The sequence below is a fragment of the Carya illinoinensis genome, chromosome 13 (genome assembly GCF_018687715.1).
Source record: "Carya illinoinensis cultivar Pawnee chromosome 13, C.illinoinensisPawnee_v1, whole genome shotgun sequence".
Taxonomy (NCBI): domain Eukaryota; kingdom Viridiplantae; phylum Streptophyta; class Magnoliopsida; order Fagales; family Juglandaceae; genus Carya; species Carya illinoinensis.
In genome coordinates this window covers 9093178-9111316 of record NC_056764.1, presented here as the reverse complement: position 1 = coordinate 9111316, position 18139 = coordinate 9093178, and the positions used below count along the sequence as shown (strand labels likewise).

The window sequence follows — 18139 nt, the reverse complement described above, 5'->3', positions numbered from 1 at the left end:
ATTTATGAACCCATGCCTTCATGTACGTGCAGAGTTGTAAAGACGCTGCTGGGCTATGCTCACAGAAGCAAAGTCATGCAATCCCTCATGGGATTGCATAACTCGTTTGATGTTGTCCGTGCCCAAATCCTCCTATATGATCCTCTCCCAGTGCTGAACCGTGTCTTATCTCTTGTACAACAGGAAAAAAGGTGACGTCAACTTCATTCCCCTCCTGCCCTGGTTGCAATGGCAGTCAAAGGACCTGAACCACGTAGTCCATCTTCTTCACAGAAGGATCGCTTATTCTGTTCTCATTGTAACATTTCAGGACATTCCCTGAAACGTTGCTTCAAAGCCAACTCCAATCTTCCCATGTGCACACATTGCCGCATACCAGGACACACCAAAGAAAAATGCTACAAGTTAAACAGATTTCCTCTAGGTCACAGAAACAATTCCAGATTTAAATCTTATGATAATCAATCTTCACTTGAACAGGGGAAAATCAGCAATGGACCACCTATTACTCAAGAGCAATACAACTAGCTTATCGCCTTACTCCAACCCTCCCAATCCCCAACACTCACTTCTGCAGCAAACCAAGCTGGTTCTAGTTCATCAGCCATCGAATTCTCTCCAGTCTCTGGTATTCACTCTTGTCATTTTCCAAACACCTCACACACCATCACCAAATCTTATCACTCTTGGATAATTGATACCGGAGCTACCGATCACATGATCTATAGCCCCCATCTCTTCACACATAACATGTTATTTGTTTTACATACAATCAACCTTCCCAATGACACCTCCACAAAAGCCATGCACGTTGGTGATATTCAACTTTATCATAACTTCATTCTCAAGCATGTCTTATCCGTACCAGATTTCTCTTTTAATTTGCTTTCGGCTAAATCTTTAACCACACATTCCAATTGTTGTCTTCTATTTTTTTCTAACTCTTGCTATATTCAGGACCTTTCATCCTAGAAGACGACTAGCATGCGAACAATGCATAATGGCCTTTATCATCTTCAAACCTCAACACCAGCTCCTAATGCTTTACAAAATTTTCTTTCTACTTTATGTTCTAGCTATGTTAACACCACAAATGTTTCAAAGTTTGATGAATACATATTATCGCATTACAGACTTGTACATAGTTCCATGACACAACATGTCTTGAATGAAAATCAAACACCAAATTCAAAACTCACGGGTTCATCTTCATTGCCCTGTGAAATTTGTCCACTCGCGAAGCAGCATAAACTTCTATTTCCTCAATCTCATACCATGGTTACCAAGCCTTTTGATTTAATTTCTGTAGATATTTGGGGCCCAAATTCAACACAAGCCTACAATGGCACCCGGTTCTTCCTTAAAATTATAGACCAATTTACCCGATGCACATGGATATATTTACTCCAAAACTTCTTTTCCCTTGTCTCGACGCAATTTAACACCCCAATCAAAATAATTAGAATCGATAATGGTGCCAAGTTTTTTATTTATTTATTTCTGAAGAGCCGGTAGCCACACACATAGCAGTTCCGTCCGAAATTTATTAAAAAGAACCTCACTTATGGCGGAGGAAAATCGTGGTAACAACTTGCACTTGGGGGTTTACAAAAAAGAGTGCTAAACGTAGCCCAAAACCAAGTGTAAAAACAAACCAACTGAAGGAAACTGCTAGCATCTAACAAGCCTAAAAAAAAAAAAAAAAAAAAAAAACCCACAAACAACCAACCTTTATGAGCATACCGCTTAGAGATGGATAGCCGGTAGGCCAATCTTATCAACTTTGAGAATCCCTTTAAGTAGATGCGGCACTTCATTGTAAGTATTCTACGTACCATTATTCTGATCTAAGGCCCAGAGTGCCAAGAAATCTGCTCTTGCATTACCTTCCCTATAAATATGCCGAAACTTGACTTCCAAGGTGGCAAGAAAGGTTTGTATCTTTTCCCAATAACCTTCAAGATACCATATACCACAACGCCATTTTTCTAGCCAATGAACCACTAATAAAGAATCTAACTCAATCTCCACTCTTTGAATTGCCAAGTCCTTATAATATTGAAGACCATAGAAAAGTGCAGTGAGCTCAGCTTCATTATTGGAACCATTCCCCAATTATTTAGCAAAGATCCAAATAATATTCCCCTCATCATTTCTAATTAAACCACCTGCACCCATATGACCCAAGTTTTCCAAAGAGCTCCCATCCACATTTAATTTAAACCAGCCTGAGGCTGGCTTCATCCATTTCACAAGACAAGGTATTTGCCTCTTAACAGGCTTAAGCGGAATAGAGAAAAACTTCAAAACTTTTTCATCTCCATCCTTCATCTTTTTAGTAGCACGCAATCGAAGACCCACCCAAGCAATGGCCGCCTTGATCGCAGCCCACAAAGATCCCATAGAGGTCCTTTTACCTTCCATACGTGCCTTACATCTCCAAATCCAAAGAGACCAAGTCACAATAATAGGAACAAGAGCAAGTAAAGTACCTTTTTAAGTCGAATGAGCAGTTCGTCGGAACCATAATTCCATAGTTGCTTTCCATGGTCTACTAGGATCATAAGGCATCCCCAGTTGAAGAGAGACACGTCTCCAAATCTCTATTGCAACCATCCCATTTGCAAGGACATGATCTTGGTCTTCCACACACCTCTGGGTGCAACATTCACACTTAGAAGCCAAAGGAATACCCAGAGAACTAATTCGACTATCAACGGTGAGGCTAAAGTTCAAAGTCTTCCACATGGTAACCGAATACTTCTCAGGAAGCGCAGAGTGCCAAATCCAAGAGGCCCACTCAGATTTGGGAGCCCGAATACGAACACAGTCCCAAGCTGACTTTGATGAAAATTCCCCATTCAAGTTTGGCTTCCAAATCAACAAGTCATCTCCATCTTTTTGTTCCCCAGGCAAGTAATTATTTCTTCCATTTTGGATTCCCCCACCAATCCCTACAACATGTCCACATCCCACCCATTCTTCCCCCACCAATCCCTACAACATGTCCACATCCCACCCATTCTGAAGCTTGCATTCCTTTACTTTTAGGAGAGGACGATCAGATATCTCACAAGAGTTTAAGAGAGCACCCGATTTCAACCAAGGATCTCGCCAAAAAGAAACAATTCTAAAGATTTATATGCCAACATTTTACAATTCTAAAGGAACAATTCATCAACTCACATGTGTTGCCACCCCTCAACAAAATGCTCCTACTGAGCGTAAACATCAGCACATATTGAACGTTGCTAGAGCCTTGAAATTTCAATCGAGCCTACCTATGAAATATTGGACATAATTCATTAACACTGTTGTCTATTTGATCAACTGAACACCTGCTCCTCATCTGCACTACAAGTCAACTTTTGAAATACTTTACAATAAAAAACCCACATATTTCCATCTCAAAACATTCGGCTGCCTTTGTTTTGCCTCAACACTCAACCATGGTCGTTCCAAATTTGCACCCCAAGCTCAAAAATGCTTATTCATCAGCTACCCATATGGAGTGAAAGGATACAAACTCTTGGACATCACCACCAATCAAATCTTCCTTTCCCGTGATGTTGTCTTTCACGAGCACATTTTTCCTCTCAAACAAACCTCCATCGACACTCAAGATTTCAATACTTCCCCACCCCTTAGCCCATATATTTTCCCTGCTGACCACATAAATCACGAACCCATATTATCTCATCTGCATGACATTTCTCCCAAATCCACAAACACCACCCATACTACCTCCACTTCACCCTCCCAACCCAACCTCACCAATAATATTCACTCACCACCTCCACCTCCATGTCGATCCACTAGAATTCGAACTGCCCCTGCATACCTTAAAGAGTTTCACTACAATGCAATATCTCCCTCGTCGTCAGATTCCAAGATGAAAGCTACTGGATCCTCTTCCAGCACAGGTTTGCATATTCCTTATCCCCTCTCCTATGTTTTATCTTACACTTCATTATCACCATCTTTCAAAGCATTTACCACTTCTATCTCCATCCATACCGAACCCACATCACACATTCAAGCCCTTAAAGATCCCAACTGGCTCGAGGCGATGGAGTAAGGACTCACTGCTTTGGAGAATAATGAGACTTGGTCCATCGTCAAATTACCCCTTGGTAAGAAGCCGATTGATTGCAAATAGATTTAATGCTACAAATTCAAAGCTGATGGATCCATTGAACATGCTAAGGCAAGATTGGTGGCGAAAGGCTTTACTCAACATGAAGGTATAGATTTTCATGACACGTTCTCCCCAGTTGTTAAGATGGTTTCCATTCGCACTTTGTTTGCTATGGCTGCCATAAAAGGATGGGATTTGCAACAATTGGACGTTAATAACGCACACCTCTATGGAGACCTTGATGAAGAACTCTACATGCAGCTTCCTCCCGATTTAGCTTCATCAAAACCAAATCAAGTATGTAAATTACAGAAAAGTATTTATGGACTTCGACAAGCATCATGCCAGTGGAACAACAAGTTTTCATCCTCTCTGCCCGAGTTTGGCTTTGTGCAATCTAAGTTAGACTATAGTCTATTCATCAAACACACGACTTCCTCTTTCACAGCCCTATTGGTTTACGTAGACAACATCATTGTCATAAGTTCAAATAATACATCCACCGATGAGGTCAGGCAGTTTTTATCCACCAAATTCAAGATCAAGAACCTGGGTTCACTAAAATATTTATCTTTGGATGGAAATAGCTCGCTCAAAGGCTGGGATACAACCTTGTCAACGCAAGTATGCCCTGGATATTTTATCCGAGACAGGCTTACTTGCTGCCAAACCCTCCCCTTTGCCAATGGAACCAAATCTCAAACTCCAGAAAGAGCAAGGTGATGTGTTTCGTGATCCTACTCTATATAGGAAACTGGTTGGTAAGCTGCTCTATTTAACCAACACATGGCCTGACCCTAGTTACAGTGTTAATCTTCTAAGTCAACTCATGGAGATCCCACGAGTACCTCACTATAATGCTCTCCTTAAAGTCCTTCGGTACCTCAAGGGTAACCCAGGCCAAGGTTTATTTTTTCCTACCACTTCCTCCCTCAAATTCACTGCCTACTTTGATGCAAATTGTGCCAATTTCCTAGACACTAGGAGATCAACAACTGGATTTTGTGTATTTATTAAAAAAATCTCCTATTGCTTGGAAATCAAAAAAATAGCACACAGTTTCACGATCCTCAGCTAAATTGGAGTATAGAGCCATGGATGCCGTCGTGTGTGAACTTACATGGCTTCGGTATTTTCTCCAAGACCTTCACATTACAATTTCTGATCCAGCCAATTTGTATTGTGATAACTTAGCTGCAATGTATATTGCTGCCAACCCTGTATTTCACGAGCGCACCAAGCACATCGAACTAGATTATCATCTTGTTCGTGACAAAGTTTTAACTAGACAAGTTGCCACTGCCCACGTCCCCTCTTCTAAGGAGTTAGCTGATCTATTTACCAAAGCTATACATGCTCCAACACTTACTTGATTATTGTCCAAGATGGGAGTACCAAATATATACTTTCCATCTCGTGGAAGAATGTTAAAATTAAAAGATACAATTAGATCTACAATAACCACAGTTCCACCTAATAAGGATGCAATTGTTACATGAGGAATTATGTTATGCATTATGAGCTGTCAATATTCTTTTATTTGTTTTTATCATTTACAATTGGAATCTATAAATAGACATACAAAGATTGTGTACAGTGTAAGAAACATATATACAATTACAGTTAGTGCCTTTTTTAGCTTTCTGTTGCTCTCGTCGTCTTCATACTCAGCTTTGATTTTCATTCTCTGCATCACTATCAACATACATGTTTCTAGCCAACAAAAACAGAATGCAAACAAAAGGGAAAGGCAGCCACAAGAATACATAATGCGAACACTTATGGTGCGAACAATACATCCTTTGTCTTACTTAAAGCTAGCCACGGGGACACACAAAGAAGATTGTGACGACGGCGACGACGACCCATGAAGCTGGTTAGTGAAGACTAGTAGATCGGCTCGTTTTCCAGACCCATCGACTGATGATAGCGGCGATCTCTTCTTTCTTCCAAACCCAAAATCGCAGAGCTTTTCTTCCCCCCAACCCATACGCGATATGGGAGATGACCGAAAGTTTAAACATTCAACCGGAAATTTCAATAGCCTAGCCTTTACGTCTGGTTTCTTCACCTCCACTTTGGGAACGGTAACAGTGAGAACCCCGTTTTCCATCGCAGCCTTAATCTCATCCATCTTTGCATTCTCTGGCTGCCGGAACCTCCTCAAGAACTTGCCACTGCTGCGCTCCACCCTGTGCCAGGTGTCGTGTCGGTCTCGTCTTCCTTCTCCACATTCCTCTCCCCGCTTATCTGAAGCACTCTGTCGTCTTCAACTTCAGCCTTCACTTCCTCCTTCTTGAGCCCAGGGAGATCCGCCTTGAACACGTGGGCTTCTGGGTCTCCTTCCAATCCACGCGAGAATTGACGAAAGCAGGATTCTCCCTCGCAAACTGAGATCCTGATAGAGAAGAAGAAGAGAGTGGAAAATTTTTAAAGGGATCCCATATTTCGAGCGAGAATGGACCGTAGACATTGCTTCGTCTGCCACAAAATGAACTAGGAATCAACGACATCTTCACTTGTTTTCTTTGACACTTACGTATGGAAGCAGATCAATCGACTAAGATTGAGTTGAAAAAGAACATAAAAATCACTCAGGAATTCTGATAAGTTTGAAAAGCACGAATATGGGCTCTCCGATTTATAGATATGGGAGGATCCTTCGAGAGATTTCACGAGGACTGAAGGATTCTTCGAGTACTTTCTCGAGTGTTCCCGTTCTCTATTAACGACTTCTATGTGCTCTGGCCGTGGTCTACAATTTCGTCGCAAGACTTCCAAGCATCTTCGCGGACCTTCCAAAGAGGAAAAAACACACCAGCAAGATCTAATATGTTTTATTAGAAGAATGCCTGCAACTCATACATTTGTAGGGTAAACAAACTTCAGTTTATGAGTCTATGGGGTCAGCCGATGATGTTCCCATGAATGCCAAGAAAAAGTACGTTGGTCAAACTGCGGAAGCCACCAATAATGTACTCGAAAGTACTAGAACGCCCACCGAGTACGTACTTATAAATACCAAACCTTTTGTTGAAGCCTACCTATCATTGAAGAACTTGGAAAGCGTTTGAAGTTGTGGGAATCCTAAAGCTGTTCTGCTCTAATTGAATCGTACACCAAATCCATAAAGAAGAAGAGTAATATCACAAACATGTCGTCGATTCGAGTCTTTTTTGGTGGCCGACGAAGCAACATCTTCCATCCTTTTATCCTCCAACTCCGAGACCCTTCAGGAGACTTTGCTCTTCGTTCTTCACTAACTTCTGCCCGTTTCCCCCCGTTTTGTCGAGAAACCTCAGCTTTTGCCAACATCCAAATCGACTGGAAGGAGACACCAAAAGCCCACTTACTCAAGGCAGATCTTCCGGGGCTGAAGAAAGAGGAAGTAAAGGTCAAAGTTGAAGATGGAAGAGTGCTTCAGATAAGCGGAGAGAGGAATTCGGAGAATAAAGACAAGAACGACACATGGCATAGGTTGGAGCGCAGCAGTGGCAAGTTCTTGAGGAGTCTCAGGCTGCCGGAGAATGCAAAGATGAATCAGATTAATGCTACAATGGAGAATGGAGTTCTCACCGTAACAATTCCTAAAGAAGAAGTGAAGAAGCCTGATGTCAGGACTGTTGAGATTTCATGTTAATTACGTTCCCTTGCATCTTCGATGGAGGATGGAGTGTTTTTGCGTGTTCGTGTTCGTTTGCAGTTTCGTGTTTTTTTTTTTTTTTTGGTTTTTTCCTATGCTTCGGGTGTGAAGTATTTGGTTCTTTACATGATAGTGGGGAAAAGTTGATCATGCAAGTTTACGTTTGTATACTCGTTTCAATCTTTTGATTATTTCTCAATGATTTCTTCTATAGTTGAATTTTAGCTTCTTCGCTTAGAGTTGATTGTAAAACACATTTGGTTGAATAGGAAGAAAACAAGTAAAAATAGAATTTATGAAATGAATGTTTCGCAAAGTACGTAATAGTGCATATATATATATATATGTGTGTGTGTGTGTGTATTTGTGTTAGGGAACGGTACTCGGTGCGTTAGCCTTGGAGGGTACTTGATATAATGATTAAATAAAAAATAGTAATTTATTTGTTTGGAAAAAAATACAAAATTAAAGAAAGGTAAAAACTTAAGATAAAAAAAATTTAAACTTTAGTAAAGTATGAGTATTGGTCTGCATTAATATTAAATTATTTATTTAATCTATATAATAATAAAATATTATTAATTTAATAATTTTATTAACTTTTATTTTTATCATATTTTATAGTTCTACTAATTAAAATATTAATAATAATTATATTTTTAGTCAAATTAATAATATTAAAAATTAAAATTAATAATAATTATATTCTAATTAAATTAATAATTAACATTATATATTGATTGTTTTAAATATTTTATTAGTTAAATTTACTTAAAGTTGAATTTTATAATAAGAATATTTTAAAGCGTTTCTGTTGTAAAGAGTAAAGTCATTTTAGTTTTTTATTTTAAAAAAATTGAAAAAAAAAAAAGGAAAATGGGTATACTGTTAGAACAAAAAGGACATGAAAAAGAGATGTAAATTCATGTGCACTGCGAGGCTTTTAACGGCCTTTTGGTAAAACATGATCTTTCATTAAATTCTACAATAGAGCTACATGTCAAATGGTCAAGGGTCTTAAAGACCTTTTGATAAAACAGGATTCTTCATTAAATTCTACAATGGAGTTACACTTCAAATGGTCAAGAATTTTAATGATCTTTTGGTCAAACAGGACTTAATAGAAAAATAACAAAAACTACTATTTACAGTTAGATAGCCATTTATTACAATAAAATAAATAAATAAATATATATATATATATATATATATAAAAAGAGGTAATTGAAATAAAGAAGTAAATAAATATAAAATTTCTTAATCAAGGTAGTATATATTCCAATTAAAGTAGTATTTATCAACTTTCCCTCCAATTCTAGATGGTGAAATTAATTTGAATATGGAAAGAAGATCATAAAGTCAATCAGGTGGATTAAATTTCATAAAAATGTCAGCAAACTGATCTTCCCATGAGATAGATAAGAGAAGAGAAGAAAAAAAATAAAAACAAAAGTTGTTTGTTGTAATACCCAAGCATAAAAATATTATTTGAAAAAGGAGCACGTGTTGGACGTTAAAGATTAGATTATTGTTGTATTTGGGTAGAGAGTAATCTCAAATATTCTATAAATAATAAAAAAATATAAAATAATAGTGAATAATAAAAAAAAATAGATAAAACGTAATGATAGAACAATAAATAGTGATGAAGTATTATCATAATTTCCTACTGCGTAACTAGGCCTATGCAAGAAGATCGATGGCCTGCTCAACCCGAATGGGCCCACCCGACAAAAGTCGGTTTCATCGATTCAAAATTAAATTGCAGATCAGCTCCGAATATTTTTCAGTCGAAATCGTGAAACCAATGAACCCGCTGAATATTCAGTTGAAACCAATCACTAATAGGCAAAAGCTCTCTTCTCCTCAACTCGAGTATCCTTTCTCTCTGTTCGAGAATATCTTCGTTCGTCATCTGAAGGACCTTCAGTTGTTGCTCCCTTTGTTGCTTCTCCACCTTGCATGGCACCAGATCTGCACACTCTCAAAGTCTCACGGCGATTAACTTCTTCATCTGCCAAGATCTGCTTTGTGATCTAAAGCTTATGGTCGCTTGCTTCCAGATCTGCACACTGAGCTCACGACAATACTTGTTCAGATCTGAGTTGTTGGGTATAACTTTTTGCTACATAGATCTTTCGATTTGGATTAGTTGATACCATACACACATATGGGTATTTGGTTGTAAGGAGATCTGTAAAGGGGTTTGTCCATCGTGTTGCCTCATTCGGAAATTTTCTTATCACCACAATGGAAGGCTTCGGTATTTTTTTCAACATCATTGGTATTAATCTCTGCTTCTTTGTCTTTGTTTATCCCAATCTCTGCTTCTATCTTTGGTTTTCCTAATCTCTGCTTCTATCTTTGCAATTTTTTGGCCATTGGTTTCGCCACTGATTGGGAATTCTATAATTTTGCCATTGATTTTTTCGCCATTTATTGGGAATTCTATGAGCTTGTGGCGTAAAAATATTTTTATTTTTTTTCCCCGACTAAATAACGGGTTTGTAAATTGGTGTTCTAACTAAATAACTCAGCCTTAACACTTCGGCGACCAACTTCACATCCTTCTGGCCAAATGGACACCAACGGTATACAGAGAAAAAATTCACAAAAATGAAAAGCAAGGAAATAGAAAATAGTGAAAAAAAGTAACAAAAAGAAACTGGCTTGTGGCGCACGAAACGTGAACATCCCTCATCTGGAAAAATGGGGCTCTCGAGCACTGTAGCAGGCTTCGTCTCTGTGTCGCCGAACCAACTGAACTCATCCCTTGCCATCAACGATGACTCGTCCCCTAGATCCTCAAACTTCTCCTCTGGCTTGGGCTTGGCGCTTGTGACGGTTTCAGGCTTTACGGGTTTATTCGTCAAGTGGTGGTTTCTAGAAGCCGGCCGCGGATGGTTATGCTCGCAGGAGTAGGTGACCACTATCATCGTGTGGTCCACGCGGCTCCTCTCTACTTGTTTTCTCTCCGGACATCCCTTCGAGCTGCTGCACCTGTCGTAACCTCATGGTTTGTGAATAAAGTTTTCGTTTCTGACAGCATGCATTTCATGTTTTTATAGTCGGATCATACGGGTTCGACCCAGTTTAGTTTTATTCGGGTCGAGTCATCTCAGGTTAGCTCCTAAAATGAGATCTTGCGAGTTGGATCGGGTGCAAAACCGGCTTTACCAGGCCAGGTTGCAGGCCTACGCATAACTAAATTAGCTCTAAAAGTCTCAAATCCCAATGTTTCCTAAGCCCATGTTTATTTGAACAAAAAAAAAAAAGAGTTAGCTAGGGACTTGTATGCCGAAGTGAAATGGTGAGTTTCCTTCAGGTTTATCCCTTTGAACGCAAACGAAAAGTCAGCCTATCATCTACTATCATCTTCTTCCCTTGCAGTTCCTCTTTTGTAAGTCCTTCAGCCGACACCGTCTCTCTCTCTCTCTCTCTCTCTCTCTCTCTCTCTCTCTCTCTCTCTCTCTCTCTCTCATAAATCCTCGTTAAAATGATACACCCCACGATGCCGAATAGCTCTAGAATATTGAGTTATATTATTTGTCCTTTTTCTTTTCAAAATATTGTCTGTCTTTCGAATTCCTACAACTTAATTGGTCCATTTCGGTAAGTTCCTGATCTTCTTTTCTTTGCTTAATCTGGGTTGATCTGTTAATAAATTGTATGTGTGGGCGCATTTCTGTTTTCTGTAATTTAGTAAGCCTATAAGTTGTGCATTTGAGTTTTCTTTCTTTTGAATATTTTGAGTTCACCGAATGGTATTGTTATGCGTGACGACCAAAAGTGTCCAACAGTGCCGGTTTTTCTTCTTTTTTTTTTTTTCTTTTTTAGTTTATAATGAAAAACTTCAAATGATTTAGAAATTTTGTGAAATTTTTGGAAGAGCACGTAGTTGGTACGAGGAACGAGTCAGCGGTTGGAGCTTGGGGTGTTTTTAATTTTAAGCAGAAAGTGGGTTTTTGTTAGATGGTATATGTTTAAAAATCCAAGCAATCAATCAAGATTTGGTTGTCACAAATCACATTCCAGCTCACAATGAATTGATTTCCATTGAATAGGAATGCAAGAGATAATTAGCAATGTATAGCTCAATTTTCCATGTATGGCGTGATTCATTTTAGGAAAAGCTTCTAAAGCTTCTTTGTTTTGTAAGATGTCTATATAATAGAAAATATACAGCAGGCTATGATTGTATTGGTCTAGCCCTTTTCCTTTTATTCTTTCATAGTTGCATGTAGGTTATAAAATAAGAGATATATTATTGAGTTTTGATAAACCAAGAAAGTATTTTGCATTGCATACCATCCCAATCCTCAAGATGTGAATCAAGATCATCTTTAGTCTCACCATCTTTACACCAAGGGGGAGAGATTTTGCCATCACTACAACAAAAATCATTTTTTGGGACGAAATTGCTTTGGGACGAATTGGAAATCGTCCCAAAAAGTGAGATTTTGGAACGAAATTTGAATTTCGTTCCAAAAGAACGACAGAATGTCAGACCGTTCGAACGCTATTCTTAGGGACGAAATTTTTTGATAACCGTTCGTTTGCTATAATGAGTTCGTCATATAGTTTGCTGTCTTTTGATGTAATTTGGACTGTAAATGTTGAGGTTTTCGGAGGTTGAAGACGACTGTAATCTGGAATTAATCCGTTCGAACTGTACTCGTGTGCCGTTCGAACGTATGTCCTTAGATCGAATGGTGACTAGCACCGTTTGAACGTTATGTTGGTCAGTATTAAAATAATTAATACTTTAAATGCAGGAATTGAATTAAAAATTAATTATTTATAATCTACATTTAATAATACTTAAATACTTAAAAGATTAAAGTAATCAAATGAGAATGAATTCAATTACAAATCATCTAAAATTTAATAATACTTAAATATTTAATAGTTGAATTATTCAACTATAGGTTAATACAAATAGTTTTGTTTTAATAACACAAAAATACTTAATCTTTGAATTAATAAAATGAATTTTAAATAAAATACAAATAATCTAGATTTAATAATACTTAAATACTTAAAAGTTAAAAGTAATCAAATGAATTTGAATTAAAATATAAATTCCGAATTATAATTAATAAAATGAATGTTAATTACAATACAAATAGTTATAATTATTAACTAAAATGTTAATTAAAATACAAATAGTTATAATTAATAAAATATTTTGAAAGATATAAAACAACTATCTAATTATTTAATAATATAAATACTTAATTAACATATCTTGCATTGTTTGTTTGATACATGTTCTATTGAAGAATTGGTTGCAAAACAACAAGAGTTAGAGGCTCAATTGGCGAGACAAGGAGACATGGAAATGCGCCTCAAACAACATGAAGAAGAACAAGCAGAGTTCAGGAGAGATATGCAACTCCAAATGCAACAGTACAGGCCTCCAACCAACTGATGGTTTTTTACGACTAGCTTATGACATTATCTAATTATGTATGAACAATGCTAATATCATGGTTATTTATTTCTTCGCACTTATTATAAAACTTTTGTGAGTAATTAAACAGTTCCTAATTTATGTTTTTCAAATATTATGGATGTCTATTTAATTTTTTTTATAATTATTGATTTTAATAAAAATAATATCCGTTCGAACGACCGTGTCACGTTCGAACATTAATGGGTAGGGCGTTCAAACGATAATGTACCGTTCAAACATTAATGACCAAACCGTTCGAACGATACTAGATGCTCAAAAAAACGTTCAAACGCAGGTCATTACCATAGCGTTCGAACGTTGATCATCACCGTTCGAACGTTGATCATCACCGTTCGATCTGTTCCTTTAACGTTCGAACGTAATTCTATTTATCGTTTGAACGTATCTTGATAACCATTCAAAAGATACATTAACGTTCGAACGGTAACTGAGAAGCATTCGAACGCCATTCTGGAACGAATTTTAACCGTGACAAAAAAAGTCATCGTTCGAACGGTATCGAACGGTCAATTTCAAAATCGTTCCAAAAGATATATTTTGGGACGAAATTGTGATTTTCGTCCCAATATATCTTCTGGGACGACCTTGGGACGAAATTTTTTCGTCTACACACAATATACATAACATCACAATAGATATCCTCGTAGGAAAACATTCATATATTGGGCCCACATATTGTAGTCGGTCCATTTAAAATAGTATCAATCATATGAACAATAGTCTAGGAGAACTTTGAGCTATGGAGAAAAGTCCAATGCAAAAATAAATGGAAAATATGAAACCAGGGCAAAAATTTGAGTGGAATGCAACTGGTCAATGGCTGAAGTCAAGATCAACATGGCAGAAGCTAACGTGGACTGTTGATGTGCCGTTAGGGTTGACGTGACACACTAGCATGGTGACATGTGTCACACATTGTGGTCTTGTGTATAGAGAAGTCTGTTGGTGTAAAGACGGTGCCCAAATTCTTTGGGTGGTCCGTGCGGGCTCCTTTGTTGTCGATCTTGGTCTTATTGGATTCATTGGCAGCTGTTCTATCAAGATATGTTGTTAAAAATGTTAAAAAAGAAAATATTGATGGTTGATCATGGTGTTGAGAGCCAAATGTTGTGTGCAGTAGTAGGGCATGTGACGATAGATAGTATTGGGTCTTTCACAAATCAAATGATCTTTACCCTGTGATCTTAATTTTGAAATTTGGTTTTAGAATGAACAAAGGTGAAGGTTGCAAAGCATCGAGTGGCGGCAATTTTGCAAAAAAAAAAAATGCTAAGAAAATTGCTCATAGAGTCCATAAGGAACCTATGGCTCTAGTACTAGGAAAAATCACTTCTTATTCCAAAATTTTAAGTTGATAAGAATAGACATATTTATTTCTTTGTATTATATTCTTAACTAGGGCTGGACAACCGGGCCAAATTTTTTTTCCGCCCGGTCCGGAACTCGGTTATCCGGGTTCTGGTTACGGGCACCGGCCCGGAAAACATCCAGGCCGGTACCCTGTTTTTAAAACACGGGTGCACCCGGGCCGGGTACCGGATTTAAAACTCTGTACCCGGGTTTTTTTAAAACCCAAACCCAGTGTTTTGGCACTAGGTTATACAGCATCTGATTCCCCCCCCCATCTGACTCTCTCTCTCTCTCAACAAATTTTCCCGAAACCCTAGCCTCATCCAGTTGTCGCCGTCATCCACATTAGGTCTCCAGTCGATCATTTTTTTCATACATTCAAAGGCAACCACAACATCATTTAACGAGGCGAGAGAGTGAGGGGAGCTAAAGGGCGGTGCTGGAGATGAGGTCGATAAGCTGGCCTTTGGAGAAGAGCTCCAGGAGGTTGGGGAGGGAGTCGGAGTCGGAATCGGATCTGGAATCAGTGTTTAGGGATTGTTGTTGTGGTGGTGGTGGCCGAGGTTGGGGTTTCCAGGGCTTTTCGGTTTTGGGTTTTTTGTTGGAGGTGGAGGTGGAGGTGGTATTGACTTCTTGTTGTAGATCGTCTTTCTTGAATTTTTTTACAAGCCTTCGCTTTTTGGTTTTGGGTGTCTTCACCATTGGAGAGCGAGATGGACTCTTGGAGATAAGCCTCTCAGGACCGAACAGAAACCGAGAGGTCAGGTGAGTAGAAGGTTAGGGTTTCAGTGGACCGAAATCAGCAAATCCAAGTAGCAAGTACAACTCATTATGTACTGCACCAAAAAAATTCTCTGATATTAGCCAGACATTTTTAGGTTTTGCCTAGCGATTGAACGGCGGTTTAAGATGGGCCATGAGGAAGCGGAAGAGGTGGTCATGGTGGTTGGGTTTATGGGTGTGGTGCGAAAGAGTGAGAATGGGGAGAGGGGTGAGAGAGTCCGATGGTGGTGAGAGAGTCCGGGTAGAGGCCGGAACCCGGATTTCTGGGTTGTAAAAATCCAGATCAATCTGAGTTCCAGCCCGGGTCATAACCCGGTTATATATGGGCCGAAATCCGGCCCGAATTTGGAATCCGGGTTCTGGGCCGGGTATACCCGGATACCCAGTCCGGTACCCGGTTGCTCAGCCCTATTCTTAACACTCTCACTCATGTGTAAGTCAGACTCTTATTTAATGAGTAGACCCAATACATAAAATATTTAATTAAATTGAGTAGAGTATAGATTCAAGATTCAAAATCAAAAATTGGCTATGATGTCTTGAAAAAAATAAGTAAAAGTAGAATTTGAAAGAATTATATAATTTCTAAAATTAATGTAATGTGCATTAAGATGACTTAGGTATAGCAAAATAAAATAAAATAAGTAAAATAAGGAAGTAAATAACTATAAGATCTCATATTCAAGATAGTATTCTAATGAAAGTAGTATGTATATCGACAGTACGTAAGAGAGAGAAAATATTATACGGATGAAAATCAAAAGAAGGAATATTGAAAGAAGAAAATGTTGATGAATAATGCATCATTAATTCTGATCACATAATTCGCAGATGGAAGTCCCATTTTTATTTATTTATACCAAATGAGAGATGACTTAAATTTGTACCAATGCTTTGCGTCAGTATCTTTGTACGTACGTAATACATTTTCACATACACTGTATCATGAACTAAGGACAAATGTCACCACTCAAATTTTTTTAGAAAATTTCACAACCTTTTAGAGTCTCCTAATCTTTTATAGATCATTTTTGAATCTTATAGAATGTTGTAAAATTGTATGGAATACTCTAAAATAGTATAGAATCTCTTAGGAATAACCTTGTAGATAATTCTAGAATAGTGGTCTAGAATATTCTTTACCTTTGAATTGGTGACAAGTGTCACAATCCTAAACATTCTTTATACCAAAAGGTCCCTATAAATAGAGGGAGTCCTCATTTGTGTAAGGCACCAAGCAATAAGAGCAAACAAGTTCTCTAGAGCTTCTCTCTCTATTTTCTCACTCTAGATTTGTTCTCTTTTGTTTTGAGTCATTTAGAAGGCTTACTTAGAAGTTTTGTGGGGACAAAACCTCTTAACGCCATATTAGACATGTGTAGAAATTCTAAATCCATGACATAAAGCTAGGGTGCACATTCTCCAAATATGCATATTAGTGTAAGCGCATTTCTTTTTCTTTTCTTTTTTTTCTTTTTTTTTTTCCTTTAAGTATTTTTTAAGCAACTTCAATTATTAGCAAAAAAAATCATTAGTAGTCACTTTTTTAATTATTAAAAAATAAAAAAAATAATATATATAAGTGAGTATATTCAGCAAGCACATTTGAGAGACATACAAGAATTTCCATAATTAAACATACATGCAACCAGAAAGTGACCACATACTTGCTTAGCACTCGTTTGTGTTGGATCTCCACGTGGCAATCCAATTTGATAACATGATCAGGCAAATATCTATTATATTTGTATTTGGAGAAAAATCTTCTTGCATGTATATGTTGTAGATATTTATACACCAATAATGATATGTAAGGTATATATTTAACAAAATGATATAAATTGAAAAAGAAAATAATTTTCATGAGATAGAAAATTTTATTCTTCTTTCAAATTTTTTTTAAACGAAATGATATGAATTGGAGACGAAAATAATTTTCATGAGATTGGAGATTTTCTTCTTTTTTTAATTTTTTTAACTAAAAAAATCATCTATACATAAATTGATGCACTAAATATGCTTGTACTTAGTAAAACTCTTTTTTTTTTTTTTTTGTGGATTTTTAATAATGCCCGTCGCTTAATCCATGAAGCTCCAGTTCGGGCCATGTCTTGAGTCATGTGTGATTAATTTTAATTTTGTATTTTTTAATATTTTTATTGTTACTTCGCTTCAACTGGTTTTCGTAATGGTAAAACTAGGTGGAACAAACGGTTTCAGTTCTAGGCTTTTTAGGCCTAGATTGGACAGTTCTATATAATATATATTTTAAATTATTTTTTTAATATTATATATAATATTTTTTATATTATATATGATATATAGTAATATAAATTAATTTAAAAATAAACTAAAATTATAAAACTTTAAACTAAAATTGATAAATCATATCAATATTTTTTTATCACTTAAAATCACTTTAAAATTGAAAAACAAAATCTTAAATATCAAATCATTTGAATTTATATACCAAAGTTGTAAAAAAAATCACTAAAATATTATTTACCAAAAAAGAAAGAAAATTACTTAAATATTATTACCAAATTTGATTTTATATACCAAAGTTGAATTTATGTATATGCAGTATATATATATATATATATGTGTGTGTGTGTATGTGTACGTGTGTGTATAAATATGTATGTATATATGGAAGTAGTAATTGAGCTTCTCATCAACATTGCTATATATGATCATTATCTGATATTATCAATTGTGTATGCATGCGTGTATATATATGTTTTTTTTA

General features: G+C 36.9%; 1 protein-coding gene and 1 pseudogene across 1 annotated transcript; one reads left to right on the top strand and one right to left on the bottom strand.

The window, feature by feature from the left end:
• Window positions 1–5738: 5738 nt before the first annotated feature.
• LOC122291583 lies at window positions 5739–6925 on the bottom strand (annotated as a pseudogene).
• A 269-nt stretch (window positions 6926–7194) lies between these two features.
• LOC122291573 (18.5 kDa class I heat shock protein-like) lies at window positions 7195–7980 on the top strand. The gene has a single exon (XM_043099360.1). It carries the CDS (start codon window positions 7293–7295, stop codon window positions 7776–7778), a length of 486 nt encoding a protein of 161 aa, XP_042955294.1. The 5' UTR covers window positions 7195–7292; the 3' UTR covers window positions 7779–7980.
• Window positions 7981–18139: the final 10159 nt, after the last annotated feature.